Raw genomic sequence first — 9,172 nt, 5'->3', positions numbered from 1 at the left:
GGGGGGGGGGGGGGGACAGTGATTCGGTAGTGGGAGGGAGCACCGGCGGACATAGACAGCGAACCCTGTTTCGGGGATCAAGCATGCGCCCAGAAAATACACACACACACACACACACACACACACACACACACACACACACACACACACACACACACACACACACACACGCCCACACATCCGTCGCGAGAACGAGGGAGGGAGGCGGCCCGGCGACCACGGGGGGATATTGTGCCAGCGGCAGGGGGGTCGGAGGCGGAGGGAACAGCCGAGGGCGCGGCCGTCTGGGCGGGCGTCGGATTGCGCGAGCCTGGCCCGTTTGGCCTTTGCGCGCGCAGATGCGCACGCATGCGGCCTGTCCGCCGGAAGGTGATCGCGCAATCGACCGCCCGCCCCGTGGGTGGCGAGTGCAAAGTCTCATGACGAGTTGGCTGTCTCGCAGGAGCACCAGCCGCCGGATGTGCCTGGATGCTGTCCCGCGCCTCCATTCGGACCCATGAGACCTGGCCGCCCGCCGACCATGCTCCCCCCCCCCCCCCCCTCGCCGCCACTGCCACCACCGCGGCCACCCCGGGTCTGGCAAAGAAAAAGAGGCCGTGTGTGTGCTGCATTTTGTCGTCTCCGGCCGGGCAGAAAAAAAGCGCATCCAGGCTCTCTCTCTCTCTCTTAGGCGCCAGGCCCCTGTGACGGGGGCGCCGAAGGTGGTGCTTCCCCGCTGGCCGCCACCCCCAAAGGACTGCCACATCCCGGGTGGCAAGGGCAACGCCCGATGCACAATCGACATGGCGGCAGTCCTGTGGGTGGCGGCCACAGGACATCAGGTCGACTGGGGCTGGACGCGAGCGGCGGCCCTAGGAGGGCCACTGTCCTGCGGTTAGGCTGCCGGATTTCCGGCATTCCTGCCACGAGGCTGGTGCTTGGCAAGAGGGAAGCAACAGGCAAGACACCATGTGCGCCCACTAGATTGATCCTACGGCGCGCCGGACGCGCCCCGCCCATGGATCAATCACAGACCAGGTGGGACATGCGTCCTGGCAAGTTCGGAGGACGAGGCGTCACTCGCTGGAGGATGGTGCAGCACGACCCTCGGGACCCGGTGTGCCGTGCGGATGTTGGGGCACCTTTCGGCCTCTGCCAAACTCGAGCCGAGGGGGGTAGGAACGGCCGGTCAGTGCACCCGCGTGGCCATGTGTCTGGACGTCCATTTACAGGGGGGCACACAAGTGGGCGGGAGTAAGCGCGCGGCCTTCGCCCAGCCAGAGCCACACGTTGCGAGCTTGAACAGAGAGAGGATCCCTGTGCGGAACTCCCAGGGCGACATCGGACGCGAAGGGCGGGGGGGGGGGGGGGGGGTCGCCAAAAAGGAAAAAAGGGACACTCCACGAAGGGGAGAACAGAAGGAAGCGCACGGGTGTCGGTGATTCGCCGGACATGGCAGAGAGGCGAGGGATCGGGCAAGGGCCGGCACCAGGGAAACGCACGACGGAGAGAAGGAGCTTCGTGAGGACCGGTGGCGGCCAGTGTATCGACGGCCCGCCTGGCAGCGATGCCCACCTCGGATCCCGCGACAGCTGGTTGTCGGAGCAGGACAGCCGACCTTGGAGGGTCGAGGAAAAGACCCCCGCCAGGGGGTGGGCCCGCAGCCAGGGCCGGCCGCCACAGGCAGAAGAACGGCCCCGACCAGGCAGTGGGGGCAGGGACGCCCGCGCGAGATCAGAAAACACCAACAAGGGCAAGGCGGCCTGCCAAGCACGCGCGGCCAGGAGACCCCTGGAGGCCCCTGCCACCGCTGCACAATCACTCACAACCCGGCCGAGGAGAGAGAGGGAGAGAGAGCGAGAGAGAGCGAGAGAGCGAGAGAGAGCGAGAGAGAGAGCGAGAGAGAGAGAGAGAGAGAGAGAGACACACACACACACACGCACAATGCACGCACAATGCACGGACATACACGCAGATCGCGGCCATAGATGAAGCGCGTGGCGTGGCCACCGCGCCCGGGCCGGATTCCCCCGGCGCACCGAGCATATCGCGCGGGGGACGGGCGGCCCGCCTCCATGCGGCGCAGGAAGCCGGATCGCACACGGGGGGGGATGCCTTGATCGCGCACAGGCCCATGTTCACGATCGAGGTACCGTCCCGTGGGGGGGGGGGGGGGGGCAGAGACGCCCACTGCCCTGAAAAGAAGCGGGGCGGCGATGCGCGCCGTCTGTGTTCAGAGCGTTGGTAGCTGCGTCTGGCGAACGACCCGGGATGTCGGGTTGGGGGCGCCCTCGGGAGCAGCCGCATGCTTGGTGGTTCTTGGCAGGGAGCTTGTTGGTTGTCTCTGCCAAGGCTATGTCTGGGACGATTGTTGCTGTTGTTTTGTTGCCTGCTTCGTGTGCATCGAAAAGGCCAAGAGCCCCTGCCCACCTGTGCCGGAAGATCCGCCGGATGCAACGTGGCAGCGCCGTTTCTCCAAAGCTATCGCCCCTCTTGGGCCTGGATACTGGTCGATACTGGCTGCACGCGCATACACGCTGGACAGAAAGCGAGCCGGCCTGGGACCGCACACCAGTGATATGTAGCTCACACACACACAGAGAGAGAGAGAGATAGAGAGAGAGAGAGACAGGCACACAGATACACACATGTATGCCTGTCTGCTGGAGCCCTTCGGCACTGGGGGCAGAAGGCCGGTGGGACGGGCCGAGCCCCCTTCGCGTGCTGGCGAGCACAGGCTCCGGGAGTCAGGCATCCACACTAGGACTGTCTGACAAGCGCTGGTGTGAACGAGAGTGGCAGCACGCATACGCAAGAGAGAGAGAGAGAGAGAGAGAGAGAGAGGGGGGGGAGGGCGGACGGGAGGGAAATAGGTTGATCGGGCTGGCAGGGCTGGAGGAAAAACGAAACCTGCCCGTTGGCTCACCTGCCAAATGCAGGAAAGCGCCCCGCCGCCCTGAAGTCGGTTGGTCGAGGGAAGTCCAACAGGTGGACACCGCTTGATCCGCCATCATCGGCGTCTAGCAGGCCTGTGGATGGAGTCAGCACAGGATCCTGAGCGCGTATCCGCAGCCCCGGTCGAAAGCATACACGGGGGGTGGGCCTCGCCACGAAGGCGCAACCGAGGAAGTACCTGAGGAAGAAGAGCCACGTCAAGCAACTCGGCTGCTCGGCTCTTTTCCGCCCAGGCGCCCGGACACGCCTTGAATGCTCTTAGCAAGACAGGGCTTCCCCCAGAGGGCCCGTGGCCCTTCAGGATCGTCGCCACCCGAACCGGCAGCGAAGTGCCCCCGATCGGGAATGGGTCGCCACCTGGCCCGGGAGGAAGACACGAGGAGGACGCCCGCGCGCCGGTACCCGGCCCCCGTCAGCGGCAGATCCGGGGAAAGGGGGGGACTTTCCGCTGGACCAACTCAAGAAACATAAACCACAAACAGAACGAGGGGAAGGGGGAAAGAAAAGCGCTAAACAAGCCCCCGGGTGGATGCTTCCGAGGCTGGCGCACGCGGATGGGGTATATTTTAACCTTGGCTGCACTCAGTGAAGTCTCAGGACCGGAAAGGGCATCACCCACTCGCAGGCGGCGGCCGGCCCTTGGCAGACGTCGGCGCTGCCCGGGAGCCGCCGGGGGGCTGGGCCCCGCACTGCCAGTGACGCTTGGCCGTCCAGATCGCGCGATCCGGCCGAATGCCCAGCCTGGATCTTTCTCCACGCGAGCCCGCAAGGGCCGATGTGAATATCCCGGCATCGGCGGCTGGATGGGGAGAGAGAGAGAGGGAGGGAGGGAGGGAGGAAGACCGGGGCGATCACGCCAGGGAAGCCGGCCAGGCACGATGCGCGCCGGCACAATCTCCTGTGAAAGAGCGGGGCCATTTTTTGCGCTGCCGCGAGGTGGAGACCCTATGGCGTGGTTCCAACACCAAGCCGCCAAGTCTCCCTGATGTCCCAAAGGTGTGCCCTCGACAAGCACGCCGAACCGCCGTGGCAGGTCTTGCTTTGAAGGGAACTGCAAGCAACGAGCGGGACGCGAGAAGAGAGGCGGAGCAGGCGCCCAAAAATGAAGTCGGTTGACTGGCCTCCGACAAAAGAAGGTCAAGCTAAATAGGAGGGAGGGGGAGAGAGGAACGGGAGGCATGGTCGGTGGTGGGAAGTTGGGGGGGGGGGGGGGGGGGGGGGAATCGCCCCAAGCGGACATCTCCCGGGGATAGAAGCAGGGCGAAAATCCACCACCGAGGACCACACGCCCTTCCGAAGCCACTTGCACCCGGACGATTTGCGGCAGTTGCGGCGGCACGTCGGCCGGCCGACCAGCGGGCTGCCTGCCCCGGCGAAGAGCCTGCCCCGAAAGCATGCACAACAGGGCAGACCGTCGCTCTGACGCCAGGAGATCCGGGCTACAAATGAAAGAGCGGTCTCGGGCAGGGGGGCGGGCAGAAAAAAAAAGGAAGGACAAAGTAACCTCAATACAGGCGTGGGGCTTTCGGCGACTGCCAGCACGACCGAAAGCCACCACAGCCGACGCGCGAAGGGGCGAAAGTCAGCCAAGGGGGGGGGGGGGGGGGGGGGGCACAAATGAAGAACTCAACGGGGGGTCGATGGCTGTGTCGGCCTCGAGCATGGGGGATGTGGAGAGAGGGCAAATCACGGCAACAAGCAGCCAACCATTGCACCATGCTCAGGCGCAGCAGGGGATGTGCCCGCCGGAGGTGGACCTTTTGCCACCTGAGTAGCATCAGTGAGGAATGGCCAGCACTACCCCAAGGGAAGGAGAGAGGGAGAGAGAGAGAGAGAGAGAGAGGCCCAAGGAGATGTCGGAAGCCGGCCGGGGACCGGGGGGAGACGGAACGCCGCCCTGAGCGGGGCGTGTCGTCAGCTGCGGCGAGCGTCCTTGGTCGCGGAACGATGCTTCTTCCCTCGGATCCGGCTCTCATTGGAGGCCTCGCGCCTTGGGGGGGGGGGGGGGGGGACCCGGGAGGTATAGCCATGCGCAAAAGGTGAGTCACCTGCGAAAAGAAGAGTCAAGACGGTCGCGCGTGTGGGACATACAGGGCAGCGGCGCGCTCTTGGCGGGGAGTGGCCGGCGGAGCGGGCAACGCCGCCGCGGCCAGGACCAACTGGTCGATTTGCCGCAGGCACGCCAAATAGTTCGGGTATTGGAAGGCGAAGGTGGAGGACCGGACGACGAGCTCACCCGCGGCATTCACGCGGCCGGCCTCCTGACCGGGCATCACGGCATGGGGAAAGGGCCGTCATTATTGGATGTCACACTGGCAGGAGGAGCAGGAGCAGGAAGAAGCCCGGAGGAGGCGCCGCGCGAGAGCGCATCACCTCAGGCCAATCAGACGCACCATACGTCGGATATTTTCCGACACATAGGCCGGGCACCAATCGACATTGACCAGGGGAATGCGAACCTCAACCATGGTCTGGTCTGTCTTCGGCAGGGGGGAGGGGGTTAGGAAGGAGGCGATGTTGCCGGGTGGGCGGAGCGGGAGAGGGCCGGGCGCGCCAGTGGGACGTGCCATTGGCCGGGCCAAACTTGCATGGGTTCGGCCCAGGGGGGCGATCGGATTCGAGCACCGGTTGGGGCGTGCTTGGAGCGCGCTGGGGCCTGCCCGGCGACCCGGTCGCTCGGGGGGCCGGCAAGTAGGTGATCTTGCGGTAGCCTGCGAGAGACGTCAGGGACATGAGCACAACGCCAGGGAGAGCTACTTGAGGAGCAACAGGAGGAAGGGCGAGAGGCACAAGCAGAGAGGCACAGGCAGAGACGCAGAGAGGGAAAGAGAGGGGGAGAGAGAGAGAGAGAGAGGTCCCAGGGGAGGGGGAAGCACTTTTGTGGATCTTGGACGAGGAGAACCCCCGAGCAACAAAGTCCCGAACGGCCTGGAGTTCGGACTCAGGCCAGGCGGCGGCGAATTCCTCCAGCGAGGCGTTCGGCCCGGCGGCTGTCAGGGGCATGGCATATGCTGGGAGTGAACGAGGGCGAGAGCAAGTGGCTGAATGGCGACTGACGTGCAAAGTGATCGGCACACGCGCTCCCGGGGCCCGGCACATCTTCCCCAAATGGGAGGCGCGGGCCAGGGCCGACACGCAGACAGCGTGGGCAGGGGGGGGGGGGGGGGAGGATCGCCACCACCTGGCGGTGTGCCAGCGGGGAGTCCCGAGCCGCGTGCCTCGGGGCAAGCAGCGCGCCCTGGCAAGTGGGGGATCCCCCCGAGAGCAAGTCACCAGGAGTGTGGACTTCGCGCGCCCTACTTGCCCCACCGCACACACCCCGGGCATGGCTGTGGAAAAAAAAACGCATCGAGGGATGTGTTGGCCTCCCCATCAAGCCAACCCGAAGGGATACCACCCCCGGGACGGTTGCCGGGGGGATTTGGCCAGTGCCATTCGGCGCCGCGCGGGGCCGGCACCCGCCCCCCGACATCGGACGAGGCGCCCCCCTCGCCGAGCCCCGCCCGGCCCCGTTCTCAAGGCGCGAAAGGGCGGCGCGTACGATCGAGAAGATGCGCCCGACACGGCCCACGAAAGGCATCATTCAGCTAAGATGTCCATGGGCCAGGACAATTAAGGGGCTCGGCCTGTTTGTGCGACTGTCACGCGACCGGATCTGCTAAAAGGCCACCGTGCTGCTTTTTCTGCTATATGTGAGCCATTTTTATATCGTAGAATGTGACGCTATTGGAAGCTATCACCAGAATGGCCCGCATCTTGCGAGGAGGGCCAGCTCAACATCCCCGCCCTGCCCCCCCCCCCCCCCCCCCCCCCCCCCCCGCCCTCCGACTCGGGTTCCTGTACTTGCCACCACGCGACCCCTCTCACAGGGAAAGGACTCTTTTCTATTTTGCGGGTGTGACGGCCAAACCACGGCCTCAAGAGATGGACAAAGAGTGCATGTCCCGGTCCTGACAGTGGAGGGGTTAGTCATCATCGCGGCGCCGCCGGGCGCTCTTGATCGAGGCACGGCGCTTCTTCTCCTGGATGCGACGCTCATTTTGGGCCTTTTTCCTTTGGCCAGGGCAAGCAGCGGGGGGATGAAGCACATGAGTATTCGGTCGAGGGACACCTACCCGCTGGGAGTGCCAAGCGAGGGAGGGGGAGGGGGGGGAGGGGGAGAGAATGCGATGCCAAGGGACTACTGGATGGGCACGTACAGCTGATCGACCTTTTTCCGCTGCTCATCGGACGTCTCGCCCGGCAACCGGGCCGCCTCATTGATCATCTCGGCGATCCGCTCGAGGCATGCCTGGTAGTTGGCGGACTGCGTGCGCATGGTGTCTGACTGGACGAAAAACTCGCCGGCCGAGTTGATGCGATTGGGCTCCTACGGCAGGCGACCGGCAGGGCCAATGGCGAGGATGGAGGGAGATCAGCGAAAAGACACGTGCAGGCGGGTAGATAAGTGTATGCACACACACACACACATACCATGCGTTTGAGGTTCTCGATGACAAACCGAGGCAGCCAGTCGACCGTGCCGAGGACAATGCGCACGTCGGCCTTGCTATTGACTGGGTGATGCCATGCCAGCGGAAGAGGGGACGAGAGAGAGAGAAAACGCGAGCGAGAGAGCGAGAGAGGGACAGCCGGAGAAGAGGGCGCGGGCAGGGGCGAGGGGAGGACGGTGTCAGCATATGGCCGGCCGGGGAGACATCGGACGGGGGGTCCCACGTACCCTTGTTGACGTTTTGCCCGCCAGGGCCGCGGCTGCGAATGTACTTGACGACGAGATCGTCTGCCGGGGTCGAGGAGCCGGGCCGGGCCGGGGGCAGGGCAAAAGCACACCCATGTGCCCCATGGAGCGGGCAAGGGCGAGGAGGGGAGGGGCCGAAGGAAACAGTCAGCACGCGGTCAGGCAGCGCGAAGGGCAAGTGGACTGGACGGAGCGGCGCAGGCGCACTCTTGGGGATGGAGTCGACGTCGAACCCGCGCGCATTGAATGCCTTCACCTCATCCAGATCGGCCGACGACCAGCCGGAAACAAACTGCATCAGCGCGGCATTGGCGTCCGCATGTCGGAGAACAGCCGAAACCGTGAAGAAGGCGGCCACGCGCCACGGGGACAGGGATGGGGGCCGAGCAGCCAGCAGTGGCAGGAGGGCCGACGCGCCAAAGCGGCCAGCGGAAAACATCGGAACAGGGGCAGGAGGGCCAAACAGAGGGGGCTCGGCCGGCAAGATGGAAGAGGACAGGATTCGGGGGGGGGGGGGGGGAGATCTATGCGATCTCTCGGGCTCATCCCTCGTGCGCACACACCGCTCCCCGATAAGGCCACCCAGCAGGCCGGCACGGAAAAGGGGGGCGGAGACTAGTCCGAGATTGGGGAGCGATGCGATATGTCACGTGTCGCGTCTCGGGATCTGCGATCGGCATGTGTCCGGCCTGGGATCGGGCCCCTGGCTGTGGGCGCTGTCCCTCCTCTCCGACCAGGGCGGGGGACCCCGGCGGAGGGACGGGGGGACGTGTGGCCGGGGGAGGAAGGCGGCCGCGAAAGGGTGTGTGCTCCGATGGGCGGAGTTTCCCGGCCGAGAGGGGAGGGAGCCAGGAGTGCGCCGGGGGTCTGAGGCAGGGCGAAGGACTGGAGCCCAAGGCGCCTGTGCGTGTGCGCGTGCGAGTGTGGGAGGCGGGTGAAGGCAGCATCTTTGGGGCTATGCGGCGGCGGCGAGAGGGAGGAAAAGGAGGAAGGGAGCCTGAATCTAAGTAGTGGTGCTTTATTCGAGTTGTGCACCACCGTCTTTCGTTCGTATGAAGGGAGGGGCAGAGGGCACAGGGAAGCGGCGAAGGGGAGGGGGGGGGGGGACTCGTGTCTAATTTGAAGGGGGTCCCGCCAGCGGGGGCCTGTGTGTGAGGCGGCCAGGGGGGGAGGAAGGGGGGGGGGGGGGGGACGGGGGGGGAAGGGAGAGGAGGACAGCAGCCGGCCATGGGGCGCGCGGCGCGCACGCAATCCCATCGAGCGGGCGGTCTTCACTCCTTGGGGGCGTCGTCCTTGCTGCCGGAGGAGTAGTACTCCGAGTGGCGAGAGAAGCACTCCTGCATGCTGCGGAACTGGGCGACGCAGTCGACGCCCTTCTCCTCCTCGGGGCTGAAGACGAAGCAGCCGAAAGCCGCCTTGAACTGGGGCAGGCATGGGCGCCAGTCAGTGTCTGGGCAGGGGGCCGGGAGAGGGCAAAGGCGGGGAGGGAGGGGGGGGGGG

At 65.6% G+C, this 9,172-nt stretch overlaps 3 protein-coding genes across 4 annotated transcripts; all 3 read right to left on the bottom strand.

The window, feature by feature from the left end:
• Nucleotides 1-4,756: 4,756 nt before the first annotated feature.
• H696_04483 lies at nucleotides 4,757-5,990 on the bottom strand. 2 transcript variants are annotated; one of them, XM_009498359.1, is made up of 5 exons: nucleotides 5,811-5,990; nucleotides 5,502-5,645; nucleotides 5,328-5,410; nucleotides 5,026-5,195; nucleotides 4,757-4,924 (listed from the first exon to the last, which is right to left on the bottom strand). In XM_009498359.1, exons 1-5 carry the CDS (start codon nucleotides 5,935-5,937, stop codon nucleotides 4,849-4,851), a joined length of 600 nt encoding a protein of 199 aa, XP_009496634.1. In that variant the 5' UTR covers nucleotides 5,938-5,990; the 3' UTR covers nucleotides 4,757-4,848. The 2 variants fall into 2 exon arrangements, with proteins under 2 accessions (XP_009496634.1, XP_009496635.1); XM_009498360.1 differs by having other exon boundaries at nucleotides 5,328-5,645.
• Nucleotides 5,991-6,779: 789 nt separating this feature from the next.
• H696_04482 (hypothetical protein) lies at nucleotides 6,780-8,179 on the bottom strand. The gene is made up of 5 exons (XM_009498358.1): nucleotides 7,880-8,179; nucleotides 7,655-7,714; nucleotides 7,408-7,490; nucleotides 7,134-7,303; nucleotides 6,780-6,987 (listed from the first exon to the last, which is right to left on the bottom strand). Exons 1-5 carry the CDS (start codon nucleotides 8,109-8,111, stop codon nucleotides 6,900-6,902), a joined length of 633 nt encoding a protein of 210 aa, XP_009496633.1. The 5' UTR covers nucleotides 8,112-8,179; the 3' UTR covers nucleotides 6,780-6,899.
• A 764-nt stretch (nucleotides 8,180-8,943) lies between these two features.
• Nucleotides 8,944-9,122, bottom strand: H696_04481 (hypothetical protein; the record flags this gene model as incomplete). The annotated part of the gene is made up of 1 exon (XM_009498357.1): nucleotides 8,944-9,122. A coding segment is annotated over one exon (179 nt), but the record flags the coding sequence as incomplete, so codon positions are not given.
• Nucleotides 9,123-9,172: the final 50 nt, after the last annotated feature.

The sequence above is a fragment of the Fonticula alba genome (assembly GCF_000388065.1).
Source record: "Fonticula alba strain ATCC 38817 unplaced genomic scaffold supercont2.7, whole genome shotgun sequence".
In the NCBI taxonomy this organism is placed as follows: Eukaryota; order Rotosphaerida; family Fonticulaceae; genus Fonticula; species Fonticula alba.
The sequence above is the reverse complement of the archived record's forward strand: the minus strand, read 5'-3'. Positions and strand labels throughout refer to the sequence as shown.

What these genes read in the sequence shown, in the direction of transcription:
- H696_04483 (XM_009498359.1), bottom strand. Translation starts at nt 5,937, where the DNA reads ATGCCCCTGACAGCCGCCGGGCCGAACGCCTCGCTGGAGGAATTCGCC. An exon ending in CGGAAAATATCCGACGTATG is followed by an intron (nt 5,196 to 5,327) that starts GTGCGTCTGATT and finishes ATGCCCGGTCAG; the next exon opens with GAGGCCGGCCGCGTGAATGC. An exon ending in CAAGAGCGCGCCGCTGCCCT is followed by an intron (nt 4,925 to 5,025) that starts GTATGTCCCACA and finishes CCCCCCCCCAAG; the next exon opens with GCGCGAGGCCTCCAATGAGA.
- H696_04482 (XM_009498358.1), bottom strand. Translation starts at nt 8,111, where the DNA reads ATGTTTTCCGCTGGCCGCTTTGGCGCGTCGGCCCTCCTGCCACTGCTG. An exon ending in CGGGCAAAACGTCAACAAGG is followed by an intron (nt 7,491 to 7,654) that starts GTACGTGGGACC and finishes GGCATCACCCAG; the next exon opens with TCAATAGCAAGGCCGACGTG. An exon ending in TCGAGAACCTCAAACGCATG is followed by an intron (nt 7,304 to 7,407) that starts GTATGTGTGTGT and finishes CGCCTGCCGTAG; the next exon opens with GAGCCCAATCGCATCAACTC.